The 13,274-nt window shown below is 51.1% G+C and overlaps 1 protein-coding gene across 11 annotated transcripts in view; it reads right to left on the bottom strand.

The window, feature by feature from the left end:
- Positions 1-13,274, bottom strand: part of Acot7 (acyl-CoA thioesterase 7) — a 93,756-nt gene that overhangs the window by 32,434 nt on the left and 48,048 nt on the right. For all 11 annotated transcript variants that reach the window (NM_133348.2, NM_001369273.1, NM_001369274.1 and 8 more), the window contains exons 5-6: positions 9,533-9,647; positions 1,656-1,742 (exon numbers count right to left, since the gene is read on the bottom strand). In NM_133348.2, coding sequence (NP_579926.2) covers positions 1,656-1,742; positions 9,533-9,647 — 202 coding nt within the window. The remainder of the gene's footprint in view (positions 1-1,655; positions 1,743-9,532; positions 9,648-13,274) is intronic.

The raw sequence follows: 13,274 nt of genomic DNA, 5'->3' as shown, positions 1-13,274 counted from the left end.
CTATAAAGTAGAACTAACTTCCCCTGGGTGGGACCTATGTCAATCAAAAGAGCATGCAGACAGCACTCAGTGAACCAGGCAAACAATCATGGTGTTGAAAACAGAACCATGGGCTGGAGAGGTGGCTCAGCGGTTAAGAGTACTGACTACTCTACCGGAGGCCATGAGTTCAAATCCCAGCAACCACATGGTGGCTAACAACCATCTATAATAAGAAACAAAAAACCCTACGGGCTGGAGCAAGTGCCAGAGCAACGGGGAGAAGGGAAGGGAGAGAAAGAAAGACAAAGAAAGAGAGAGAGAAAGAGAGAGACAGAGACAGAGACAGAGAAGGAAGGAAACCGAACCACACAAAAGGGAACTGGTTAGAAATAGAAACAAGCCTTAAACCTCTCTCAAGGCAGAGGCCCAGGGTCTGCTACTCTTCATCTCAAAAGCAAGCTGTGCCTCGCTGTGTAGGTACTGCGTCCAAGGCAAAGAAAAAATCCCCGTTCTTGAGGAATCCTGGTAGAAACATCAGCATAAACCTACAGAGAAGCCGCCTGAGCTGGGGGTAAATGAGTGGGGGCCACCTACAGAAGAAGAAACAGGAAACAGGGTCCCAGCTCAGGTGCCGTCTACAGAGAGTAAGTGGGAAGTCACCACACGCCACCTCCCGACTTGTGTTGTCCTCTGCACCACTCCACTGCCTTTGCCTGGCACTTGTCTTTATCAGATCCATTTATGGCTGTTCCAGAGCCAGGATCTCGATGCTGCTAGGCAGCCCTGAGTAATTCTTCCATCTCAGCATCTTGAGGTCCTGGGAATCCAAGCAGTTCAACATGCTTGCAAAACAAACACCTTCTGAGCCTTCTCCCCAACCCTCGACTCCATTTTTAAAAAAGATTTATATATTTAAGTATATGAGTGTTCTACCTGCATGCCAAAAGAAGGCATCAGATCCCATTAGAGAGGGTTGTGAGCCACTGTGCTGTTGCTGGGACTTGAACTCAGGACCTCTGGAAGAGTAGCCAGAGCTCTTAACAGCTGAGCCATCTCTCCAGCCCCCCTTGACTCATTTTTAAAGTTTATTTTATTCTCACCCAGAATGACAATATCCATTTGAGCAACTGATGTGTTCCTTATACTTTCTTACATCACAAAGAAACCCTCATACATTATTAAAGAAAAGAGTGTCCTCCATGGGCCAATGGCCAAGTCCTCTGTGCTACAGTAGGGTCTTGGCCAGGACATTTAAGGCCTATGCTATTAGAGGCAAGATCTCCAATAACTCAAAACAGTAAAGGTAATGATTATCTGGAAGAACATCTTAAAATAGGAGCTGACAGTGGGTTACAGGGTGTTCTCCTGAGCGACACCTGTCAGCCGAGACCCCGGGTTCACTGTGACCCTCTGATAGAACGTCCTCATCCATCCAACTTTCATTTCCAGTTTAAAAACAGACACCAGTGGTATTTCAGTAATTTCTTATGCAACCTCTTAAAAGTTTAAATTTATACTTCACCAGACATGAAAGTCTAAACTAGGTCAGTAAGCAGCACGGCCTCCTGGGGGATGCTCAGGGCAGGCCAGGGAAGATGGCAGGAAAACGGCCTCCTGGAGGATGCCAGGGCAGGCAAGTGACGAAGCAGTGGCTAGAGCACCTTTATCCCTACCTCCGTGCACGAAGCCATGAAGGGTGCAGTCCGAGGGCCCCACCAGGTGGATCAGGCTGGACTGGCTGTAGCTCACCGTGTTCGGCTCTAGAAAGCAAGGGAGAGAGATCAGTTGTTACACAGCCCAACAGTAGCAAGGCCACCATTGCCCAGAATTGTGCGTCATCAGAAGTGTCTAAGTGCAGTGTCACTTAGACAGGTTTCTCTGAAGAGAACAGAAGTCTCAGCAGTACTGAGCAGCCCTATCAGAGTCCCAGTGCACTCTGAGTACAGTGTGCCCACTAGACCCTGTCCATGGCGGTCATCACATCCCTTGGCTGGAAGGTTCCAGGGTCATCTGTGGTCCTCCACTGGATGTCATCATCCAGCTAACTTTCCTTTCCCACAACACAAAAGCAACAGCAATGTTTCTGTACTTCCTGAATTGGCCCAGGGAGCCTCGGGCTTGATGGGTGTCTGGGCTGATCTCCCTCTGAGCACCCCTCCACCCTGCGTGTCTCTGTCAGTGCGAACCTTCCAAGAACGGGAGACTCCTCAGCAGAGTGCCAGTCACTCACAGCTGCTGTAAACTGTCTGGTTTCACTTATCACACAGGACACATGTTCTGTCCCCGAAGGCACACAGCATCTCCTCAGCAGGTAGAGACAGAGCTACAGGTGTGATTCAATCCAGTGTGCACACACACCCTGCCAAAAGCTTTGCTTATGGATTGGACCCTCATCCATTCCATGCTGGGTCAGTGAGAGGTACCTACTCTTGCCCCGGTCGTTGAAGGAACTGCTGGGCCAGGGCCAAGCAATAGGCATGTCTGGCCTTAAACAGTATTCCTCAGCAGCAAAAAGGTGGTGGCATAAGGGGTGGCCTTGACCCAGAGACCTGGGGTCACCTGAGACTTGGATGGTCCTTCCTGTTTCCGGGTGAATGTGTACATCCACAATTCCTGTTCTCATAACACAACACTACACAGAGATGAAGACTAAAGACGTGATTATGTTAGAACAAAGTAAGGTGTAACCCAAGCAAAACCACCAGCATCCTTGTAGGAGGATAGGAAAGGGCCGTCATCTGACAAGACAGAGGCCAACACGACACCACTGCTAACAGCAACTGAGACTTCAGCTCCAGAGGAGAGACATCGGTCTCTGATGGTTACCCAGTAGGCTGGGCCTTGTACAGCTTGAGCAAGCAAACACATACAACATGAACTTCAAACTAAAGCCAGGTACCTAAAGCCACTCAGAAGCATCTGCCTCGAGACAGCTCAGAACTCTCCCACAGGGAGCCTAGGTTACTGGGATCACAGCAGATGGAGCCTGAGACAGCACCAGACCCATTCTGAGAGGCAGTCTTAGTTTTGGCATGGTGTCTTATCTTAAGGCTCTCTAGAGAGCTACAATACTGGCCACTGGGTGGGACTGTCAGGTGACAAGTGAGGGCTCTTAACTCCTACATTTGCCACCAACAAAGGCAAGGAGCCCTGGAATGGCTCCCAATGGCCAGAAGATGGTAGTTACCTGAGGTGACGTGTGACTGTGACCAATTGGAAGAAAATCTCACCTGTCTCCTGCCTCTTCAGTGTCACCCCCCAGGAACTAGAATTACGCAGATGACTCTAGGCTCAGGCCACCTTCTTTACATCTGGAAAGGTACATGGGACACTAAACTGAACCCTGTGAAGATCAGGACCCTGGCTGTCCAGGGTTCCTCTGACCTCACAGCTCTGAAGTGGAAGATGAGCAGCGAAGCCCACATACTGGACCCCTCTGCTGAGAGGGATGTGCATCTCTCACCATGTGCCTGGGAGGCTGGGTGGACAGCAAGGCCCCGAAGTCCCTCACAGCCCTGAGTACTGAGCATCCCTCTGGCCTGTCACTGAGCAGGCCACGGATACCAAACATGTCACCTGGCTGCCTTAGAATGGCATGGATATGAGTGCTCTCTCTGGAGCACGACTGGATCTGGCTTCTTCCAATTGGTCACGACTTCCCATCTGGCCACTCTCAGGCCTGCCTTGCCAGCTAAGAGACCTGCGTGTGGTGACCATCAGAAGAGTGGTTTGCAAACATCGGACCTGGTGCTGCGGGATACCTTGGTGGCAGCATGCTTGCCCGGCCTGCTCACACTTGCCCGGCCTGCTCACGCTTGCCCAGCCTGCTCATGCTTGCCCGGTCTGCTCAAGGCTCAGGTTTGATTCCTTAACACACTCAAAAACAAACAACTGTAAACTGCATGCCAAAATCTTTCCTACACAATCAGCTCAATGTAAAGGTCCTTGCATTCAACTCCAACGACCTGAGTTCAGTTCCTAGATCATGTAGAAAGGATATCCTGGGTCTGTATGGCTATGGCATCTGTCAATAATAAACTTGATGGCCTATGGCTTAGGCAGGAAAAGGAGGTGGAACATCCGGGAAACCAGAAAGGCTCCTGGGATAGTGCCAGGTGAGGGACAGGCAGATGCATAGTACCTGAGCACAGGCATCCTGTCAGGTAGCAGAATGGAGATTAAAGTAAATGGATTAAGTTATGATCTAGTCAGAGAAGAACCTAGCTATATGGTCAAAGTATTTGTAAATATATTTTGAGTCTAAGTCTTATTTCTGGGAGCATGTGATGGGAAGGAAAAACAGGAGACCAAAGTTCTAACGATCCACACAGTCGAAAGAGACCTGACTCTCACAGGTTGTAGTCTGACTTCTATAGGCATGCAATAGCATGCCTGTGCCTACCCACATGCACGAGTGTGCACACGCATGCAAAATACACACTCTAAATTCTTTTACAGAAATGTTCTCACACTGACTGCATTTTAACTGTATTTTATGCCTAGGTCTCACTATGTGCACTGGCCAGGCTGGAATTCACTACACCCAACTTGATTCTATTTCTTTTGATAGAAGGGCCTCACGTGTCCTAGAGAAATTTCCAACTCAGTCTGCATCAGTGACCTGGGTCAGGTACAGGCAGGAGCCAGAATGCCCAGCCCGTGTGGTGCTGGGGAATCAAACCCAGAGCCTCAGGCAAGCTGGACGAGCTCTCTACCACCCAAGCCACTGCCTTGCCCCCTTCTCTCTCACATGGAAATCTACTTGTTCACACATCATGGGTAAGACCTACGGACCCCAGGTCACAGAGATGCCCCACTGTCGTGCCCCACTCTTTAACAATACTGGTTACGCCACACGACTGGCTCCTGTGTTCTCAGAGCCTAAGTGTAGGAGTTTTCAGTGAGCAGAATCGACAGAGCTTCTGGCTTCCTCCTTTGCTTGCTTTGGCTAAACTCCCCCCGGGCCCTGTGGGTCCGATGAGGTCTTTTACCTGAGTCACAGCTCCTGGGGTGAGTACTTCCTTCTTTGGGCAGTTGAGTCTAAGACAGCCACTACTGAGTCTCCACATTCCACATTTTTTTTTTTCGAGACAGGGTTTCTCTGTATAGCCCTGGCTGTCCTGGAACTCACTTTGTAGACCAGGCTGGCCTCGAACTCAGAGATCCACCTGCCTCTGCCTCCCCAGTGCTGGGATTAAAGGCATGCGCCACCACGCCCGGCCACATTCCACATTTTAAGTGACACAGGGAACAAGTGACAGAGGTCTGCTATGAATAGATACATCCAGAGAAACAGAAGTGCCTTGGATACAGACATCAGTACCAGAAGTGAGGTAGGCTTGCCCGGCCTGCTCAAGGCTCAGGTTTGATTCCTTAACACACTCAAAAACAAACAACTGTAAACTGCATGCCAAAATCTTTCCTACACAATCAGCTCAATGTAAAGGTCCTTGCATTCAACTCCAACGACCTGAGTTCAGTTCCAGGTCCTGTTGGCAGGACCTTGAGTCTGCCCTTGAGGGAGGTGTTCTCCATGTGCAAGGACGCTGACATGAAGATGCAGTGCACAGGAGAGAGAACGAGCAGAGCTAGCCAGCTGTCAGGCCTGTCCTCTCCCTGTCCTATGGACACGGCTGACCATGTCTGCCTGACTCCATTGGGGAAAGTGGGATGACCACACTACTCATGAGTCTCAGAAGAGAATGCTGATTCAAGCCGAGCGTGGTGGCGCACGCCTTTAATCCCAGCACTTGGGAGGCAGAGGCAGGCGGATTTCTGAGTTCGAGGCCAGCCTGGTCTACAAAGTGAGTTCCAGGACAGCCAGGGATACAGAGAAACCCTGTCTCAAAAACAAAACAAAACAAAACAAAAAGAAAGAAAGAAAAGAGAATGCTGATTCAAGGACTGCCTGAGCTATGTAGTGAGACCCTGTCCAGAAAGAGCTGGGCGGAGAGGGGCATGGACATACTCTGTGCTGTACATACAGAGAGGGGACAACTAATAACCACTTAATGATATTTACATATACTAGGTACTATAATGAAAAGAATTCACATATACAGGAGGCTATGCATGTGGAGGTCCATCTGTTAGTGTGTGAGATTGTATGCAAGCCTCACTCTACCTCATACATGGGACTTGTGTACTTTTAGATTCTGGAACCCATCCTCCATGAATGCCAAAGAAGACATGACACACACACACAGCACTATATTATATGTGCTAAATATATACAAAGCTACGGGAACAGAGAAACTTGAGTCCTCTGTTTCCACCCTTAAGCAAATGCGACTTAGAGTCTGCCTCAGCAGGAACTGCACCTCACCTCTATTTATGCACTAACATGCTGGGTTTCCCTGCTGCAGCAGTTACAAGACCCTGCCCTTTAAACTGGAAGCTTCCAGATAATGCAGAGACCCAGGGAAGCAACAGGTAAGGCGTTGTAGGCTCTAGAAACACGGCCCTCCCAGCGCCTGTCCGCCTGCCAGGAGTCACTGCCTTGGCCCATGTACATCAAGTCGCCCCTTCACCCGGGAAGCCTGTGGCTCAGTGACTGCCCTGTCTGCTCCCCTCAAGACAACTGATGATTGGCTGTCCAGAAGACTAGGGCTGAAACCCAAGCTAACTCCAGGAGCTTCCCTCTGTCTTTCTATACCATGTTCCCCCAAGTCTAGTGTTGAAGGAACCAGGATCATGGCCAAGCCAGATGGTCATGAGCATCAGAGAGGTCCAAGGGCCAGGCTGGCCAGCTCTTGCCCTCTGGGCAATCGGCCTGGGTACTGTTGACTCTGGAAGGCAGATCTCAGTGCAGAACCAGGAGACTGATGGTCTGCCTGGGGCAGCCAGGGAAGTGAACACTAGTTCAAGGACCAGTAAAGACAAGCGCTCGGTCATGTCTGAGGTAGTGCCGATTGCATCATAAACCCAAGAGACCTGGAAACAGGGGCTTGTGGGCAGAGTCCCCATGGTGCTGAAGCTGGGTAGCTCATGGTCATGAACCTGGCAGCTTAAATGTAGCTGTTTTCTCTCCTCAGAGAAAACATACAGAATTACCAGACTCCCTGAGACATCTACCAGACAGACAGGAGGTCCAGAGGTTGCTAGGCAACATTGTCTGAGCCCAAGTTCTACTGGCAGGAGTGGGTGGGGGTGAGGCCAAAAGGTGAATGCAGTTCACCTTTTGGGGAGAGGAGAGGGGAGCGGGGAGGGGAGGGGAGGGCTACTCTGTCCTTCAAGCTTGCCATGGCCTCTGCAATCCTAAAGTAAAAGCAGTGCCAATCACACACATGAAACCCCTGCTCACAAAATTCCCTAGACATCACAAGACTTCTCCAGAGGTGATGTGTGGGCCCTGCCTGCCAGACTGTAAGTGGTTAACAGCTGCTGGGGAGGAGCACAGCTCTCTTCATGCTCCTGCAGGTGAGATGAATCCTCCTCGTCCTTGCTGCTGTCTGAGGTGACATGCTTGCTCACATCTCCCCAGGAAAGGTCACTCAACAGCGATGTTTGGAAAGACACAAACCCTGCCCACAATAGCTGCTGCTCCCTGTACACACAGTGCCCTACAGCCCACTCACCCAAGACAGCCCAGCACACAGGCAGGAGGATAGGCAGAGGGACCCACAAGTTGAAGGATGGTTCAGCCTAGAAACTGAAGTCAGGAACACAGTGTCTATGGAGACGGCTCGACAGCCCAACACTTGCCTATCATGCACAAAGCTCTGGGCTCAAGCCTCACTGCTGAAGGAAAACTGAAGGAAGAGTAATGCTTGGGTGCGTGACTCCTGCTCCACACGGCTCTGAGCTGTGTGTCAAATCCAATCAGCCGAGGAAGATGCATTTTTTCAAGATATAGACAAACAAAACTAACATGTAAAAATCCATCAGAAAGCTGTGAGTTCACCATGCCAACTTCAATCACTATCACTAAAAAGCAATGGACTGTGAGAACGATTAGGTATCACATTAGTCAGGAGAGGCCACGCATGGCCAGCAACCTCAGAAGGAGGAAGTTGGAACGGCTGACAGTACAGAGTATGTAAGACCCCTACATGTCATGTCCATCTAGCCGTGTAGTTCTCAGGACCAGAGAAGTGAGCTGGGGTCTTTTTGCTTTTTTGATATGGGGTCTCTCTATGCAGTCCAGGTTAGAGCTGAACTCGCTGACTTCTGCCTTGGCTGTCCAAATGCTGGGATTATAATGCTGGGCACATAGCATCATGCACAATTCAGATTTTTTTCTTTCTCTCCTGTCCCCCTCTTTCTCTTCTGTTAAAAGTGGGAGGCGAGGGAGGGGGCAGATAACTCAACAAACAATAAAGCTTTGATAACCTGCACAGGCCTGCTGGCCTCAGATGACAAAAGCCTCAGTTCTGGTAAACTGAGGAAGGGAAAGGAGCACTGGGCACTGAGGGACACTGGATGGGACACCCGTGCACAGCGACAGCACCCACGGACACACGGACTGAGAGAGCCAAGTAAGAGGCAAACTTCCACCACCACCACCCAGGGGCCCAAGGCCCTGGAGGCCAGGTAGCCCTCTGCTGAGGGACATCATGGAACTCCTGAGACCATGCATTTCCAGCGAGGCGGAAACAGTACATTCTAGAAAAAATTCTCAATACTGTTAAACTGTGGTGACTGTACATGTATGGGTGCTGAAGTCCCTCTACAGATGGGCCCACCTACAATCCCTCACCAATCCTGGGGTCAGACATGCCAAGACCCTGGCCTAACTGGCATCAACGAACCTGAGGAGGCCCTATTTGGCTTTTTCACAGTCATGGCTTGTAGGGAGCCATTCCAGACTTCCTGGTCAGCAGGATGGAAGTCTGCTCCAGGTAGTAAACAAGCCCATGTGTGGTGGATGGCCCGCCCTTAATCCCTGATTGGCTGAGCAAGCTTGCCTGGTGAGGTGTTGTGACCTGTGGTGATTGGTGGGGGCGTGGTTGTGGCTGGAGTGGAGAAAAACACTTGTAACCAGAGAGGCTGGGGGATTTAAAGTAAGTAGCTGCCTGAGTAAACTGCTTAAAGAAGAACCGGTGGACATGACAATGGCTTGAAAACATGAACCAGCCTGGCAGGGGACAAAGGAAGGGAAGGAGAGCTGAGGCTTGTCACTTGTGTGCTGAGGATGACAGAGCTACTCAGAGGCCTGTGGAGAAATGGAGCTTACGCCTGAGGTCATCTCTCCATCACAGGCCTTTTCTAAAGAGATGAGCGTCTGTCAAACCCAAGTTCCTAAGCACACTCAGGGGCGTCAACAAGAACAAACGCTAGCTACAGAGGCAAGAGGCCCTCTGGGGAGACCATGAAGGAGCTGGTGTGGCAGCCTCTCAGGAGGTCCCTGGCCAGCTGTGCTAAGAAAGAGGTCTGCCTGGCTTAGGGCAGGACAAAGCCTGGCTCCAGGAAGGAATTCCACACCTAAGGACCAGAGTACAGCATAGGGACTGGTGTTTCTGTGGCCTGTGAGGTGTGCTGAGGAATGGCGTCTGCCCCTGATATCAGCCCCTTAACCCTTCACCTTAACCTTTAGCCTTAGCCCTTTCACCTGGGTTCAGGACAGGCTGGACAATGTCTCCGTTCCTCCACTTGGTCTCCATGCGTTCCAGCTTCTGGGCTTCATAGCGTTTCCGACCCTCCTCCTCCTGCTCCTGCCGTAAATACTGTGGGAAGGAAGCCAGACAGAGGGTCAAGTGCAGTGGGACACGGCTCTCCTCCACATCTCTAGGCTCCAGCCACAGCCTCCCGTCTAGCATTTTGTAACTGCCCCTCTCTTCTGATGACATGACCGCCACATAACAAGAACATGGTACAGATCAAACTTTCAGGGGGTGCCCCTCACCAGAGACAACCTGGTGGACAGATGGATGGACAGACCTCTATACCCGTAGACACATGAAACACCCTCTGGCTGGGCAGGAGAGCTGAGATAACCCTGCTGCATTACTTGACTGCGCACAGTGTGTGTGACCCTCTGTCATGACAGTGGTGCCACTCTAACAAGCCTTGGTCATCCCATTACTGGGCATCTGACCCTCCCTCAACATGAAGCTGCAGAATCCCAGGATCCCAGCGCAACCACCTCTGTGATATCTTTGTAGAGCACCAGCCGGCCAATCAACGGGCAGTTCCTTCGCACAGCCAGGCAGCCTGGCCTGAAACAGAGCCCAAGCTGTCCTGATGAGCCACAGGAGTTCTAGCCCAGGAGGTGTGAATATAGAATCTATTTTACTGAACACCTTTAACCTCAACACTCAGGAGACAGAGGTAGGAGTGTCTCCGAGTTCAAGGCCAGCCTGGTTCACAGAGTGAGTTCCAGGACAGTCAAGGCTACACAGAAATCCTGCTTTAAAAAATCAAAATTAAAAAAAAAAATCTATTATACAAGCTGAAAGCTGTCAATCCTGGCCATGATGGGGATACACCCTGCCCCCTTACTTCCTGCCTGGGATCCTAGGAGGGACTTGCTACCCTGAGTGCCAGCCTAAGGTATGCTCTAAGTCTACTGCCTGCCCACACCCAGAAGCCACCTGTCCCAAGCCGGCAGAAGCAGCCCCCTCTCCCCTCAGGCCAGCTCTCCACACTGATCACTGCCTAGCCATTCCCCCGGCAGCAGGCCTCCCCTGCTGCTTTCTCACTAAACCTGCATTGCTGCCCAAGCCCTCAGGCTCCTCCCTACCTGTCAAAGCCCCTGTGACCATCAATTCTCTTCCAATGGCAGCTTGACTTCCTTCCTGAGGCTGTGCTCTTGCGCCAGGCTTAGCTTCACAGGTGAGCAGGTCTGAGCAGCATTCTAGGGGTTAACTATCTATTCCCTGCAACTGGAGTCCTCTTCTTCAAAGTGGGCCAAGGAGGGAGCTGAGATGTGTACTCAGCCCTCCCCTCAGCTGCCTAGTTCCTGGTGCCTGGGCCAGCAGTGTCTGCACCTGGCCTTGGTCTACCTCACCCTGAGGGCTGAATTCCAACATCCTCAAGAAAGCCCTGTAGGGACTTTAGAGAGGACTTCAGCTCAGAGCACTTGCCCAGTGGCACAAAGTGCTGTTTCTACACACAACGCTACAAAAACAAGGATGAGCACTGGCTAGAGGGACAGCTCAGAGGATATGAGCACCAGCTGCTCTCGCAGGGGACCCGACACCCACACATTGTCTCATAGCTGTCTGTAACTCTAGTCTCAGGGGATTCCACACTCTCCTGGCCTGTACAGGGCACTTCACACATGGGGAGCACAGACATACATTCAGGCAAACACTCATACACATAAAACAAAAACAGAATCTCAAAAAAGGAAAAGTTTAAGCCAAGCACAGTGGTATCACACCTGGAATCCTAGCTCACAGGAGACTGAGACAGGAAGGCAGGACTACAGAACAAGGGTTTACCATAAAGAAGAAGAAGGCAGAGAAATGCGCACTAGGGAAAGGCAGCTGCAGCCAAGCCTGATAACCCGAGTCCGACCTCTGGACTCCCCATGGTAATAAAGAGAGGACTGACTCCTGCAGACTGTGCTCTGACCTCGCAGACTGGCATGCAGGCTCATACCTACACACATACACAGTAAGACACAGAACTTAAAAATTAAACAGAGCCAGGCGGTGGTGTTGCACGCCTTTAATCCCAGCACTCGGGAGGCAGAGGCAGGCGGATTTCTGAGTTCGAGGCCAGTCTGGTCTACAGAGTGAGTTCCAGGACAGCCAGGGCTATACAGAGAAAACCTGTCTCGAAAAACAAAACAAAACAAAACAAAACAAATTAAACAGAGGAAAAATTTGCTGCTTAATGAAGAGCCAACCTCTCTCAGTTGGGTCTAATAAACCTTCATGGTGCCTGGCAGGCTTGTGTAAGCTATGCAGGTTTGCATGGAGTCTGAGGGACTAGTTTTGAACCAAAGCCTCACAAACAGGCTCAGCTTCCTCTCACGCTGGCAAACTGCTGGTATATTCTAATGTAAGGCTGGCAATTCACCCTATCCCAAAGGCCTATGAAACTCAGCTGATTCAAAGCAGCAGACAGCTCAGTCCAAATTCTCAGACCTGTGGGCGTTCTGAAGCCAGCACACTGAAACACTCCAAAAAAGCCTCTGCTATAACTGCCAAGCTGACTTCTAATCACAGGGAACGCTGCACTCTGCCAGGCTGAGGAAGAAGGCGGAACAAAGGGACCAGTCATACTCTACAGCGACAGTGACCACAGTAAGCAGCCATGCTAACTGGTAACTAACCTGTGTGCGTGTGCCTATGCTTGCCTGTGCATGCGCATGTGCGTGCGTACTGCACAGCTGAACGCTTTCTTGAATAAATGTTTCAATCTGTGAAAGGCTGGCAGAAGGACGCTCATGCTTCCAAAGCCCGAGCTTGGGTCAAGCTCCAAGTACGCAGATTTCCTACAACAAGGGAGCTAGTCTGGACTGCCAGGATCAGGGCAGGAGTCTGCTGGCCCTGCCACAGCAAATAGTGGCCCACACCCCCAGTGAATTGATGGGTCCCACTGTGTGCACTTGGCATGGATCATCCCAGCAGCTGTTACAGCCGGGCTTCATGTGCTTTTCTGCCTCAACCCTCAGCCTCAGTGCGCTGGGAGCGTCAACACACTCCTCTCTGAAGGCCAGCATGTGCTTATGTGTCACCAACAGGCAAAGCAAACAGAAAGGCGGCAGGACTCTTCAGCACACGCTGGGCACCCATGCTTCTGCCTGTGCCTGTGGTGAGGACTTTCTGGGTCACCATGAGACTGGTCGGAGCCTGAGTGGCTCCAGACTTCAGGACACGCAAAAAGGCAGTGGGCAACCTCGTGCTCATATTAGAAGTCTCTGAAGGGTACAGCTCAGAGCGCCACAACCACCAGCTATAGACTCACAAGAACACTGACCACTGCGTGAAGTGTCCCTGGGAGCCCTGGCAGAGATCTCCAAGGACATGATGAGCGTGAAGTGCATTCTAGTGCTGTTACCATGCGGAAGACGGCCATGAGTGCTAAGCCAGTCAGCACCCAAGCAGCAGACTGGAGCATCAGCACAGCTCAGGACAGGAAGGGAGAGGAGATGAAGGAGGGTGGGGGGGTGGCCTGAGGCGCCCAGGGATGAACAGGACTCATCAAAAGAGCACCTTGGGATCTCAGAATGGAGACATTTCTGGAAGTGGATTTGCAAAGGCAGTGGCAAAACCGAGGTTGAATGAGGACACTAGGCGGGGGATTCCCTGGTTCTACAACTGGTGTCTCTCTAAATCCATACAGAGGCACAGCCAAGGGAAGGTGAGTAAGACAAGCAAGACAGGCAGAGACCGGGTGAC

The sequence above is a fragment of the Mus musculus genome, chromosome 4 (genome assembly GCF_000001635.26).
Source record: "Mus musculus strain C57BL/6J chromosome 4, GRCm38.p6 C57BL/6J".
Taxonomy (NCBI): domain Eukaryota; kingdom Metazoa; phylum Chordata; class Mammalia; order Rodentia; family Muridae; genus Mus; species Mus musculus.
Note: the sequence above shows the minus strand (reverse complement) of the source record. Positions and strands in the feature narration are given on the sequence as shown.